The 14392-nt window shown below is 43.5% G+C and overlaps 1 protein-coding gene across 1 annotated transcript in view; it reads left to right on the top strand.

Moving 5' to 3' along the window:
- The window catches only part of ROS1 (ROS proto-oncogene 1, receptor tyrosine kinase), a 112933-nt gene that overhangs the window by 69906 nt on the left and 28635 nt on the right, over positions 1 to 14392 (top strand). The window contains exons 31-38 of the mRNA XM_074947578.1: positions 520 to 696; positions 1673 to 1847; positions 2365 to 2482; positions 6630 to 6817; positions 7647 to 7739; positions 8311 to 8446; positions 8981 to 9143; positions 10315 to 10379. Of these exons, the coding sequence (XP_074803679.1) occupies positions 520 to 696; positions 1673 to 1847; positions 2365 to 2482; positions 6630 to 6817; positions 7647 to 7739; positions 8311 to 8446; positions 8981 to 9143; positions 10315 to 10379 (1115 nt within the window). The remainder of the gene's footprint in view (positions 1 to 519; positions 697 to 1672; positions 1848 to 2364; positions 2483 to 6629; positions 6818 to 7646; positions 7740 to 8310; positions 8447 to 8980; positions 9144 to 10314; positions 10380 to 14392) is intronic.

The following is a 14392-nucleotide window of genomic DNA, read 5'->3' as shown; positions in this document are numbered from 1 at the left end:
CTTGTGGCTCATTGAATTCCACTGAAGTGTGATGCTATTCATGACACTGTCCAGGCAGACTGCAGACAAAGGAATGAGACCTATATGGACAGAATAGGTGATATTTTAATTGGTGATTTTAAACCTAGGGAGAAGACTCGGTGGGTGTCAAAACGCCATCCAAAGGTTTGTGTGAATGCTTGTGTCCCTCAAGGAAAGAATATGAGGGGAGCAGTTCTGTGGGAAAGATGAACTGGGTAGCTAAGAAGAGTCTGTTGGATGGGGCTCGTGGCCAAGAGGAGTTCTGTCTCAGGGTCCCCAGAGTGTTAGTGGGAAGGCCCAGAATGTTTGGATTCAGGCCAGACATAGTCTTAATCTTCCCCTGAGTATCAATGTTGTTTAAAGTAGTTAAGTAATGTGCCAAGGTACTTGAATGATGGAAGGGAGCATTCACATTGCCATAACACAGCCACCAAAACCAAATCAAATGCAGTTTTCAGAGTGGCTTGAGACTGTATGTTTCATTGTTTCTCCTGTTAGGTTCTTGCTTTTCATCCAGAGAAGAACTGGTTTTCTGAGAGTGCCCCTGTGTTTGCAGCAACGTTTGAGACTCCACCTGTCCCAGTGAATATAATTGCCCGAAACACCAGTTGTCAGTTAGAATGGAGGTCTCCTTTGCATGGCAACATAACCAAATTCTGGTTTGAAGTGCAGAAGGTAAAAAATACCCTTTTCTTTTCGGATGAAAGGCCAGATTCTGCCCAGCCTTGTAGAGGGTGGGGAACGAGGGAAGGCTGCAGGGAGTCCCACCGGGTAATTCAGGCACCATAATGTCACTGCCAGTAGTAGTACCCCAGCAAGGGGCAAGGTGAAGGCAGCACTGGCCAGGAACAAGGGAGAACTCCCGCTGCAGCAGGCATTCTCCAGGAGATCCAAAAGATTTTTGGCTGAGTCATCCAGAACCTCTTGGGGAAGGAATAGCCCCCTTATGCACTCTCCAGCGTGTGCCATGGTTAGAAAGAAATAGGTGGGCTCCAATTTTTTTAAATGTTGAAATAATTTTTTTAAAACAGTCTATGAATTTTATTTTCATCTCCTACCTGGGGCAGGCCTAGAAAGAAACTGCTGGGGAAACAAATCAGTTCTGCAGCGTGCACTATGAAGTAAATGCTACAACGGTAGCAATATACATGGCAACTTCGGGTTTAATGTCTGAACCACGATAGTCAGAAAATAACATAGGCGCTACTAGACTGCATGAATGTCTTAACAGAGCTGATCATAATCGTGATGGCTTCACTTAGGATCAGCCTGGCAAGCAAAGCTCACAGCAAGCCAAAGGTACTGGCCAAACACAGGTGTGGAAGGGGCAGGCTGCTTATGGTCTCTCCTGCACTGGCACACCTATGCAGGTGCCACCCACTCTGTTGTCCCATGTGATTTCTAGGCCTTGTAGATCTCAGAAGAATAACATCAAATTTCTGGGTGGCCTTGGTCTGTCGGAAGAGGGTTTGTAGTTCATGCTCTCCAGCATCAAGAGCCTCTCAATACTTATGTTTGTATACACACTCCTTTAAGGGCCCCATGCCAAGGCCACTGAAGTCAATAGAAAGACTCTGTTGGTTGCAATGGACTTTGGATCAGGCCCTCACAGAGTGAGACTATTGACTCAGATGATATTTTATTTTTCTAGTGGCAAACAAAAAACGGCTGGTTTTGTCCTGCAAACATTACGTGTACGGAAGGTCCCGTGTATAAATGTCATCTCACGGGAGTTCGTCCTGACACCAACTACTTTGTGCGAGCAGCAGTCATTTACATAACCGGAGCAAAAAGCACCTCACCTCCAGGAAGCTTTAAAACTAGGGGTAAGCCCTTAAAATCATCTGATCCTAGATTAACACTATTCTGAGGGTGAAAGTAAACATTTTCAGGGTGCTTTGCCACATAATAATCATCTTATAAGAATCACTGATTTCTCTCTGTGTGAACTCCAAAAAAAAAAAAAAGCACAAAATAAATATCTGCCAAAAATAAAATTGGAGGACTCTTTCAAAGGTGGAAGACGGGGAAGGAGAGAGTGGAATTGAAATGAACTACTTTAATGTTATAAGAACTCATGAATCCAAGCAGAAGTCTGAGTGTGTGTGAAAGAACCTTATGAAGTTTTCCATCACGAATAAAAGTCCAAAGGTTCCTTTTCCATGAGTAGCCTTTTAGACCAGAGTCTGCAAGTCTTCAGTTCCTTCCCAGGTCTCAACACCCTGGTGCATGTTTAAGTTTTGCTCTAGCCCCTGCTCTTGTCACTTTTTTCTCAGAATATGAAATGTGTGTAGTAAAATACTGTCTTTTCAGAATTCTCCATTTTCTCACTTTGCACAATAGCTGGAGTTCCAAGTAAACCAGGAATCCCCAAAATAGCGGAGGAGAATAAAAATTTTGTACAGTGGGAAAAAGCTGAAGACAATGGAAGCAATCTTACCTACCACATTTTAGAAAGCAGGTAAGTGAATTGCAGAGCACGCTCCTGCTAGCAAACGATCGATGGTTCATTTGTATACGGGTATCCAGCAGAATGTTTTACAGTAACAAAGTAGGAAATAGGTTCAGATTAAATACTAATGAACCTACATTCCGGCCCAAATCCCAAATTGAACTCAAGCCATTTTAGAAATTTCTAAATGTTTAATATCCTTGGTTTTGAAATTGTATTTACATGCCCCTGCACATCTTGTTTTCAGGCAAGATGGGAAGGAAGATCACCCATATGATTTGTGGCTGAAGGGGGGAATTCGGGCTTTCAGCTTATTCCTAACCTGTGCTTACTAATAGAAGAGGTAGGCTGAGGAGCTCATGATGAGATTCCAAATTTTCCAAAGTGACTAGAAATGTTAGGTCCCTCAATTTTTTGGGTACTCAACTTGACACAGTTTTAAGGGATCTGATTTTCAGAGGGCTGCTGCTCAATTCATTATGGAAATCACCCCCTCTGAGGTGTCTCAGGCTTCCAAAAATTAAAATGTCCTAAAACACTCAAAATCAATTTTGAAAATTTAGGCCAGAGACCCAAGGAGCTTTTAGTCTTTCTTATGGCTAAGTCTTCCTTATGTATGTGAAGATAATATTGAAATAATAGAATCATAGAAGTGTAGGACTGGAAGGGACCTCGAGAGGTCATCTAGTCCAGTCCCCTGCACTCAAGGCAGGACTAAATGATAACTAGACATTTCCTGACAGGTGTTTGTCTAACCTGCTCTTAAAAACCTCCAATGACAGAGATTCCATAGGTAATTTGTTTCAGTGCTTAACTACCCTGACATTTAGGAAGTATTTACTAACGTCCAACCTAAACCTCCCTTGCTGCAATTTAAGCCCATTGCTTCTTGTCCTGTCTTCGAGGTTAATGAGAATAATTTTTTCACCCTCCTCCTTGTAACAACCTTTCATGTACTTGAAAACTGTTATCATGTCCCCTCTCAGTTTTCTCTTCAGACAAAACAAATCCAGTTTTTTCAATCTTCCCTCACAGGTCATGTTTTCTAGACCTTTAATCGTTTTTGGTGCTCTCCTCAGGACTTTCTCCAGTTTGTCCACATCTTTCCTGAAATGTGGCACCTAGAACTGTACACAATACTCCAGCTGAGGTCTTATCAGCTCAGGGTGGAAGGATTACTTCTCATGTCTTTCTTGCAACACCTCTGCTAATATCCCAGAATGTTGTTTGCTTTTTTTGCAACAGTCTTACACTGTTAACTTATATTTAGCTTATGATCCACTATGCCCCACATCCCTTTCCACAGTACTCCTTCCTAGGCAGTCATTTCCCATTTTGTATGTGTGCAATTGATTTTTCCTTCCTAAGTGGAGTACTTTGCATTTGTCTTTATTAAATTTCATCCTGTTTACTTCAGACAGTTTCTTCAGTTTGTCCAGATCATTTTGAATTTTAACCCTATCCTCCAAGGCACTTGCAACTCCTCGCAGCTTAATGTCATCTGCAAACTTTATAAGTGTACTCTGTATGCCATTATCTAAATCATTGATGAAGATATTGAACAGAACCAGAACCAGAACCAGGACTAATCCCTGTGGGACCCACTTGATATGCCCTTCCAGTTTGACTGTGAACCACTAACAACTACTCTCTGGGAATGGTTTTCCAACCAAGTATGCACCCACCTTATAGTAGCTCCATCTAGGTTGTATTTCTGTAGTTTATGAGAAGGTCATGTAAGACAGCGTCAAAAGCCTTACTAAAGTCAAGATATACCTCATCTAATGTTTCACCCCTATCCACAAGGTTTGTTACCCTGTCAAAGAAGGCTATTAGGTTGCTTTGACATGATTTGTTCTTGAAAAATCCATGTTGACTGTTACTTATCACCTTATATCTTTTTGGTGTTTGCAAATTGATTGCTTGATTATTTGCTCCATTATATTTCCAGGTAATGAAGTTAAGCTGACTGGTCTGTAATTCCCCAGGTTGTCCTTATTCCCCTTTTTATAGATGGGCACTAAATTTGTCCTTTTCCAGTCCTCTGGAATCTGTCCCATATTCTATTAGTTTTTGAAGATAATCTCTAATGGCTCTAATATCTCCTCAGTCAGCTCCTTGAGGCTTAAGAAATGTCTTAGGAAAGGCTATCCTCTCAGTATTTCTGACTCTGATAAACTCAGACAAAACCAGAAAGCTCTAGAAATCTCATAAGAAAACTAGTTCTAATAAGATTTTCAGGCCATTTCCCAGATACATAGATCTGTTTGGATAAACTGGTTAATCAGATGAAGTTTTGGACGCTTTTCCAAATCAAACCTCTGAATCAATTAATGCATATTCATCACTAATTGAAGTATAGATACCTCATTATCCAGAGGAATCTGGGGGGAAATGTTAATTAGTTGTCAGACAAGGGCATTAAATGTTCCAGGTTACTGGGAACTCCTTGAATTAATCCTCTTGCAAATGGTTAGCTTTAGTGAGCGTGTCTATCTATACTCATAGGCATCTACACAGCAGTAGCTAAAACTTTAAAAAGTCTTGTTCTGGGATCAGATGGGCTAACTGTATAGCCTAGGATATTTTTTGTAGGAAGAGTTGTCTTTGGTTCTTCCAATTCCTGATAAGGAATCTGGAGGGGAATCTTGTCAGGGCATTCCAGAGTCAATGTAAGTATTAAATCTCCTGAAGATTAATACATTGCATAATATCAAAGGGGTTTCTTCTGCTGGGATATTTCTATGACATTTTGTAGATTAGGGGTTAGGGAAAGAACCAAAAAATAAAACTCAGTGCATTGTTTTTCCCAAGTTAATTTTGTGCTCATGATAGCGAAAGACTGACAGCACTGCCAGAGGCTGGCATACTGCAGCAGCATAAGCTTTCACCCAGGCATATCTTCCTGGTGTTGTAAGCTTCTACCACAGTTCTGTGAGTACACGGCAGGACTGAACTGCATACGATAACTGAGATAGATGAGACCTGAAGATTTTGATCTGCTAAAGGCCAGATTGCACCTGACCCATGTGTGGGAGTCCAAGGTGAGGAAACGCATGATGAGGAGCCTTATCTCATGTAAGGGTTATGCACAGTCACAAGCTTTGTATTCTCCTGGCTCCAAAGCAGCCCATAATCAATCCACAATTCATTTTTGATTTTTCATCAGTTCTGTGAAATTTACTTTTCTCATGTGGTTTTGATGTAAAACCAGGAGAAAGTCACTGGTTTCAACTGAGTTTTGCAATGTGTCCAAGGTTCATTTGAACCCAGTTAGGTAACTGTGAACCCAGCTAATCAATACCAAAGAAACTATTTGCATAATATCCTTGAGGATACCCATTGATTTTCACAGAGCTCTGTCAGTAACATGAATAACCCAATAACATATACATTTAGCTTCCACGTGGCTTTCTGGGCTAGAAGTTTTTGTTCTGTTGTTCTGCTTTAGAGTGAGTTGTGGGGTTTGTTGGCATACAGTACAAGGCCATTTCACATGAAGTATACCTGTATCATGTAACATGAAATGACGATTCAGACATGCCCTACAAATCTAATATATGCTCCTTCTTTCAGATGATGTATAATCTGCTCTGAATTTGTGTTAAGCGATCCAATCAAAGCCAACTTAAAAAGGAAGCAATATGCCCGGCAGCCAGCAGATACTGTGGGAAACTGGCTAGCTAAAGGATTGTGTCTTCCCTGCCAATGACATGCTTTCTTTATTAGCTTGTGAAACCTGATACACAAGGGGCACTGAACTGCTCTAGGCCCGAGAGAACTAAAACCTCTAATAGTACAAAGAATAAATGAAGAGTTTTGCCTAAAATGAAATAACAATGTTTTGAGATCCTAGCTATGAGCTGCATATTAAAACAGCAGAAAGGATGCCCTCGCCGTGTATGTCCAAAACATGCTGGCATTTCATTTTCTATGCCAGGCTAAAGAGGTGTCATCTCCTGCGTTACTGGAACGGCATGTTAATATCACTGTGTTTCTGCAGCCAAACCCACATGAATGGAATGGTACTGAGTGTGGAACATGTGCACGAAGAGAGTCTTCTCGTAGGCCATGCTGTTGAAATGATGTATGGCAGAAGCTGTAAATAACACATACTAGCTAATATAGCTCTGTTGTTTTGCTGTGCGCTTTGTAGGAAGGGGTCCCGGAACACAAGCGAAATGAAGCCTTCTTGGGAGGTGGTTTACAATGGCTCTTGCAGCAATATATGCACATGGAAGGCCAAGAACCTAGTAGGAACTTACCAGTTTCGAGCAGCAGCTGCAAATATGCTGGGACTGGGTGCATACAGTGGCATCAGTGACGAGGTCGTGTTGGTTAAAGGTATGTGCTGTACTTTTTGTTCGGTGAATAAGCTAACATTGAAATGGTCGATCACCAACACAAATCATTTTTAGTCAGGGCAATCCCAATGATTTATGAACAGAGACAGCTATTTGTATGAAGATGTTGTCACATCTATAGTGTACAATGTGTACGTGGCAATTAATAGCAGTGTTTCTGTGAAGATTCCCAGTTGGTAGTGCTAGGGCTAACTTTCTTTTCAAAGAAACACTGGGGCCAAATTCTATCTGCACTTGTTATCACTGGGTTGGATATGTTTCTCTACACTGTCTGGAGATGCCGTGGGATATGGAATGAAGTAAGGGTGGGGTGCAGAGGAGCTCAGTGTTTGCTCAATTCTGCTCCCATTGACATCAATGAGAGTTTTACCGTTGACTTCAGTGGGAGCAGACATAGGCATGCACTGAGGCTTTTGAAAATCCCATCCTAACTGTTCAACGGCTCTGCGCTCGTCTTTCATTTACAACAGTCAGAGGGTAGAGGAATGGCACAGAGCGGGAGTTCTGACAGGCTCTGTCTACACTGCACACCTTACAACGTTGTAAGGTGCGCAGTATAGCCGCCCTTTGTCGCCAGGAGAGAGCTCTCCCGGCAACAAAATCAAATGACCCTGAACAAGGGGCAGTAGCTTCATCGACAGGAGGGCGGCTCCCGCTGACAAAGCGCTGTCTAAACAAGCGCTTTTTGTCATTAAAACTTTTGTCATTTTTCACGAAAGTGCAGTATAGAAAAAGCCACAGTTTTGCTTAGCTCAGTACTGCTCACCCACATTGCATTGTCAGTGAACGACTCGTTTCTTCCTTAACAGATGCTATGCCCCACCCAGAGGCAACCATTACCACAGCTGTTGTGACTGGAGTGATTGCGTTCATCTTCATTGTGATTGCACTGTTTGCTTTTGGTATGTGATTATGAAGTTTAATACATCTTGTGGGTCTGCCAGACCACAACAAAAGGAAACAAATCAGAAATGTAAGAGAAGGACCAGCTGGTATTTTAGAGCTAGATCTTGTGAGGTGCCAAGCAATCACTGGAGCACATTTCATGGCCTTAGCCCTGGCTGATTCCAACACTCAGCACAGTACGAACTTGGATCTCTGCTAGATGGTGCTGTATAGCCCCCATGCAGAAGACCTGGGGCTAGAAGGGACCTGGGAATGCTCATGTTTTGGGTCACCAGAGATTACCAGTTATGCTCACAGTGGCAAGTTTTGTTGTAATGATTTTAGTTCTCTGCAGGGAGAGTAGAGGGACACTGAGGGTGTAGTTGCATTCTTGCATTGTAAACTCACACTGGTATGGTTAATAATCGTTTTGTCAGGTATGTCACTGATCATATGTATAAACCCAAATGCAGGAAAGGGACTAGAAAAGGGTCTATGATATAGAGGAAAAACAAATGTAATTATTCAGTTTACTTGTGTAAAAGGATGTCAAAGTGCAATCTCCTGTGTTCTGCTTTTCCCTTCCAGTCTGGCACAGAATATGGAAGTTCAGAAAGTCTGCGCAGAATGGGCAGATAGTGCTCGTCAGGGAAGATAAAGAATTAGATCAACTTAGGGGGCTGGCTGATGCTGTGGGATTGTCTAATGCTTGCTACGCTGTGAGGTATGTAATTGTGACGTCTAAAAGCTACTTACAGAGCAGAAAATTTAGCCGACCTTCGTGGGCCCGATTTTCACAGATGCCGAGCGCCTAAAACTATGAGTGAAGGCAGTGAGAGCTGTGGGTGCTCAGCACTCAAAGAATCAGGCCCAGAGAAAGTGACTCAATGCCAACAAATGGGGCCAGATTTTTAAAAGAGTTCAGCTTCCATCTAGGCACCTAGATAAGGTCCAGCTTTTCAAAAGAGCGTAGGACCCAGCTGCTCCCATTGGGACACCGTGAAATATCAGTCCATGAATTCTCAGCATCTTCTGTGCTGTGACGTATATAAATCTGGCTCTAGGTACACAAGAGGTGTAATTCCCTCCTCTGCAGAGGGCATGCAAAAATCCTGTGCATCACTTTAGTCTTTTGTGAACTGTGTTTGAGACAAACTGTACCAAATTTGTTTAAGGCAAAATGTTGAGAATATTCCTCAACCACATATTTATTTGAATGATTATTTTGAAAGGTCTAACAAGCCATACTGTTTTGTAGCACTCTCCCCACTAGGGCTGAGATTCAATGCTTGCCAGCCTTTCCTCGGGACAAACTGAATTTGCATAATCTGCTGGGAAGTGGAGCCTTTGGAGAGGTGTACGAAGGGACTGCAGTAGATACCACAGGAGCTGGAAGTGGGGAATCCAAAGTGGCAGTGAAGGTAATTTCAGTTGTGTAGCCCCCCAGCAACAGCATGGTCTAAGGTGGGCAAACATGGCTTTGTGGTTAGGCCATAGGAATGGAGGCCAAGAAACATGGGTTCTATTTCTGTCCCTGCCACTAATTCACTCATGACCTTGTGGAAATCACTAAGGGTTGAGCTCCCCTCATAACACTTGTTAATGTCCAGTCTTGGGCCTTTCCTTAACTGAGACAGTCAATCACGTTAAACATTTTAACATATTTAAATTCTGGATCACCCTCCTTTAGTGACTAAACTAAGACAAACTCTACATTCAGTTCCAAATCCTGGAATGTGAGACGAACTCACTAGGCAACCCACGGCATGTCTACCCTGCAGCTGGGAGTGTGCCTCCCAGACGGGGTAGACAGACTCGCTAACACACCAAAAATGGCAGTGTGCATGCCGTGGCACAGATGGCAGCTTGGGCTAATCACCTGAGTCCCCTGGATCAGTCCTTGGGTGGCTAGCTTGAGCCTCCACCCATGCTGCAGCATCCACACTGCTGTTTTTAGTGCGCTAGCTCAAGCAAACCTAGTGTAAGTCTGTCTACCCAGGCTAGGAGGTGGGCTTCCAACTGCAGTGTAGATATACCCCAGTAATGTAACTTGACAGAATGAACCAATCTCCCTCCTGTTTAACTGTCAGTCAAAACAAGAACTGGGGAGCAGGGAGGTGTAATAGCATGTTCAGGAACACTGAATATGTAGCTTTACCTTTATCAGGAGCATGTTGAACAGCTGCAGAAGAGGAAAGCTGAAAACAAACGGGATGCATGTGAAACATGGTTAAAACCGTCTTGCGCAACTATAGGCAACTCCTTTGAGCTGGAACACAGTTTTCCTAAGTGTCTTTAGCCTCAGCTGTTACCCCCTTCCCCATACCCTGCTCTCGGTTTACTAGTCTGTCCTTACACTGTGAGCTCCTCAGAGTAGGAAGAGGGCATAGATGCCTATTTCTGTTTAGAAAGTGCCTATTACATTGTAGCCACTCCTGGAAATATAGAATAGGAAAAGTGTGTGTGTGTGTGTGTGTGTGTGTTAGAAGAGGAAAGCAGCCCATTGAATTTTTTCTGATATAAGTGCTACATGGGTTACACTGGCAGTGATCGAATTGTGCTAACTACTTGTTTTGGCCTTGTGTTGCATAGACTTTGAAGAAGGGTGCGACAGATTATGAGAAGAGTGAGTTCCTGAAGGAGGCACACTTGATGAGGTAATGCTGGATCTGCCACAAAATTTCTTTCAAGAATGATCTAAATGAAGGCTCTGGCCTTCAGGAGGGATTAGAGAATCACTTTCATCTGAATGGGGTTTGTGGGTATTTTTTGTGTCCCTTATTTTTGCTAAAGAATTAAAGCATCCCTAATGAATCATACCAAAATGAAGCTGCAAAATTTGTTTGCAGAGTAGATGGAGATTGAAAGTTTATTGCACTAATTTCATGGATTGACTGGACCTTTGGACTGGGATGTTTCAGCCTCGCTGCTCCTCCCTCTGAGCCAATTAATATAATAGTAACAATAGCAATATTAATAATAATGGGGTGGTATTTGACAGTCCCAGTTTATCAGGATAAGAATAGGCCCCAAAGTTTTAATTCCTTGTTGAAAGTTGGTTTTAATATGTGCACATTCACCGGTAGAGGTTGCCACATATCTTTACCTATTCAGGGCGCAAATATATGATATATGTACACGTCCTTTGAGAATGAATTTACATGAAGACGTCAGTGTTTGAGCTGGAAATCCAGGTTCTCTGGAGTCCCCAGTGAATGTGCCATGATTTGAGATAAAAACTTCACTTAGGAGCATAAGAATATGAATAAGGCTTAATTTTCAGAGGTGCACTTGCAATTCTCTGACTTTAAATTTGGGCACTCACAATAAGAAGCCAGTATTGAAAATTTGGAATTTAATTTCCCATACTGAAAATATAATATTATTGAATTATAATAGACAGATAGCAATTATATTGTGTGCATACTCTCTCTTTGCTTCTGTTTCCAGAAGTTTTTTAAAAATCAGTGTCACATTTCCTTTGCTCATTTGCTGAACCGAGCATGGAATGAGACAGGGCTCCTATGAAAATACTTATATGTGATTACGTAATTAAAGGCGATCAAAATGCAGTTTCATAAAGGAGAGGAGTTAAGGTTTTATGTGCATTTCCTGACTTTTGAATGCATCCTTTCCCTTCTTCTTTGAGTGTTGGTCTCTCTGAGTATTCAGAGTGGGTGTGCCTCTTTGGTTTGTCTTCTACTGCCCGTGGTCTGGGACAGAATCCACCTGTATTCTTTTCTTTCACTTGATGTTTTACCTGTAAATAATTGTAAATAGTTATTTCATTCTTACGTTTACATAGTTGGTTAGCTTAAATCTAGTTTAGTTAGTTAGTTAGAGTTGGGGAGGTTCCTTCCCCCAACCTGTCTCCCCTATGCCCAGGGTTCCTCGCTTCAAAGCTGCCTTGTCTGTCCCTAAATCTCCTTCTGAGTGACCCTCACAATACCAGCCCCCACTGCTTCGGGGAGTCATGCATTCTATCCACTTGTCTCCCCCTGTACCAGGCAGGCTCTTGGAGTTCCAGGTCTGCCAACCTCTTATGGAGCTAACCATGAGACCTAGATCAGATCCAGGGCCATCCCGTTCTCCAACTCTTCACCTGAATCACTGAGCATGGCTCCACTGGCAGATTGTCCCACCAAGCCGAAAGACCAAGTGGAAGCATGACAAGGGAAAGAAGCACAAAAGAGCAGAGAAGTCTGTTCATAGGTCCTCAGACAGGAGAGCAGTTTCACTCCTTCTCTCAGGTTTGGACAAGACTCTGCGCCCCATACAGAGTTCACCTAGAACTCATGGTGAGATTGGGCAGGCATCGATGATACCAGCGGCTTCTGCTGTTCCAAAACTGTCCTCTAGTGGTGCAAAGATAGTAAGCAGTGCACACCCTCTTCGCTGGCAGTGTCATACTGTGCGCCTAAGCCTGCACCATCGGTCCTGAAACCAAAGACTCCAGCCAGTTCTCTTACAGCTCAACTGAGATGCGCCCTTCAAGATGTTCTGGCAACCTACCTGGATCCAGAGTCCCTGGTCCTCATGTAACCAGTGTTAGTATAGGATATTTGTAACCCACGCACCTCCTGAGCGTGGTGTTCTGTCCCCGCGCGTGGCACCAAGACCACTTAAAGGTTAATGAGTCTGCTTTACAGCCTTAGCTAAGGGCCAGTAGGCTTTTAGCTTATGCGGTAGAGGCTCATGCACTAATCTCCAGAGGCCCCAGGTTTGATCCTGTCTGCCGATGACCGGGGTCTGTCGGTGTTACACATTGAAACACCATCTCTTCCCCAACCCCACCTCCAACAGAGCTATGATATCAGGATGCTGTCTCTGTCCCACCTCCAGCCATACCACCCTCACCCAGGTGACACCAATGGCACTGCCTCTTGAATCAGAGAAATTCTACTCCGAGAACAAGAGATGGTAAACCAGTTATGACAAGGGCTTCCCTATAAGAGTTTAGACCTGACAGGGCTTCATGGGGACCCTCCCCTGCCCAGGACCCATATTCACCCCCAAAGGAGTACTGGTACCAACATATGGTCCACCTCCCTACCCATATGACCCTATGTGGTCACATTAGGGTGCATGGAACCCTTGCCACTGGGCCCAGAATCGTAATACTTCAGATACCAACCTCAGCCTCCAGCGTTTAGAGAGAAAGCTCTGGCAGAATATCAAGAGACACAGCTGGAGCAGCTGGTACGGCCAGAACCCTCTACAGCTTCATCCTCGTCCCCAGATGAGGTGGTATTGCCAATCTTCCCCACTCTGCCTGACAATTACAGGCTATACCAAGAACTGCTTAGGAGGATAGCTGACACCCTCCAAATCCCATTGGAGGAAGTGCAGGACCTACATGCAAAGCTTTTAGCCATCCTTCATCCATGAATGAAGCCATCTTGGACCCGGCTAAGGCCATTTGGAGGACCTTGGCCACCTGAGAGAGAGAGAGAGAGAGAGAGAAAGAGCGAGCCAAGAATAGATATTTTGTCCCCTCTGGGGACAAAATACTTATATTATCACCCAAACTTGCTGGTAGTCTGGATAGCCCCTGAATGCAGTAGACTCCATCACCCAAAAATCCAACCCCTCAGAGAAAGAGGCTGAGAGGCTGGACCATTGGTACGAAGAACTTCTCTTCAGTCAGCTTGCTCTTCAGGATTGTGAATGACCATAATGTCCATATTGAGTAAGCGTCAATTTCAGGCCATACCTGGTGAGGGGAAGGCCAGGTCATCATTAGTGGACATGGCATCCTGCTCAATAGCAACCTTGCTGGTCATGAGATGAGCTTACTGGTTACAGACATCTGGGTTCCCTAAGGTACAAACAACAAAGGAGGCCCTCCCTTTAGAAGGGAACACCCTCTTCAGCAAGAAGATGTATGAAGAACTCCACACACTGAAAGATTCTCATGACTGCAACAAGGCAGATACACTGCTCCATTAATATCTTCCCTCCAAACTCATCAGCCCTCTAAAACGGTGCTTTTATGGATTGCTCAAGAGCCATTAACCAGTTGTTCTGTCACCACCATCACCCCCATTTGGCACTCACCTAACCCGTTTCCTTCCATGATGGTCAATCTGAACCTTTGGCAAATGTGTTGTGGACATTATTTCCAGGGCTAGATCGCTCTGAAGGGACATGGTACAGCTATGGAACTGGTGCATCCATCACATCACCCTCTCCGCATTGCACCTTTCGGGATTCATGAATTCCCTGGCAGATCAGATCAGCAGGCAGTTCAACAAGGACTATGAGTGGGAGCTCAACTCTTCAGTGGTTCAGCAAATCTTCCACCAATGGGGGTACCCATTCTGGGACCTCTTTGCCACCCAAGAAAACAAGAAATGGCAAACTATTGCTCTTTCAATGGCCAGGGTCTGGACTCTAGAGGGGATACCTTCCTGCTTCCATGGTCAAAACCATTAATGTATAACTTCCTTCCCATTCCCCTCATACCTCATGTTCTCTGGAAAATACAGAATGACAGAGCAACAGTAATTATAATAGCCTATGTTGGCCCTACAAATGACCCCTCATATGTGCATTCACCTACAATCATCCCCAACACTTCTCTCTCAGTATGGGGGCAGAACCAACTATCCCAGCCAGAAGAAAAGGAGTACTTGTGGCACCTTAGAGACTAACAAATTTATTTGAGCTT

The sequence above is a fragment of the Natator depressus genome, chromosome 3 (genome assembly GCF_965152275.1).
Source record: "Natator depressus isolate rNatDep1 chromosome 3, rNatDep2.hap1, whole genome shotgun sequence".
Lineage (NCBI taxonomy): Eukaryota > Metazoa > Chordata > Testudines > Cheloniidae > Natator > Natator depressus.
The sequence above is the reverse complement of the archived record's forward strand: the minus strand, read 5'-3'. Positions and strand labels throughout refer to the sequence as shown.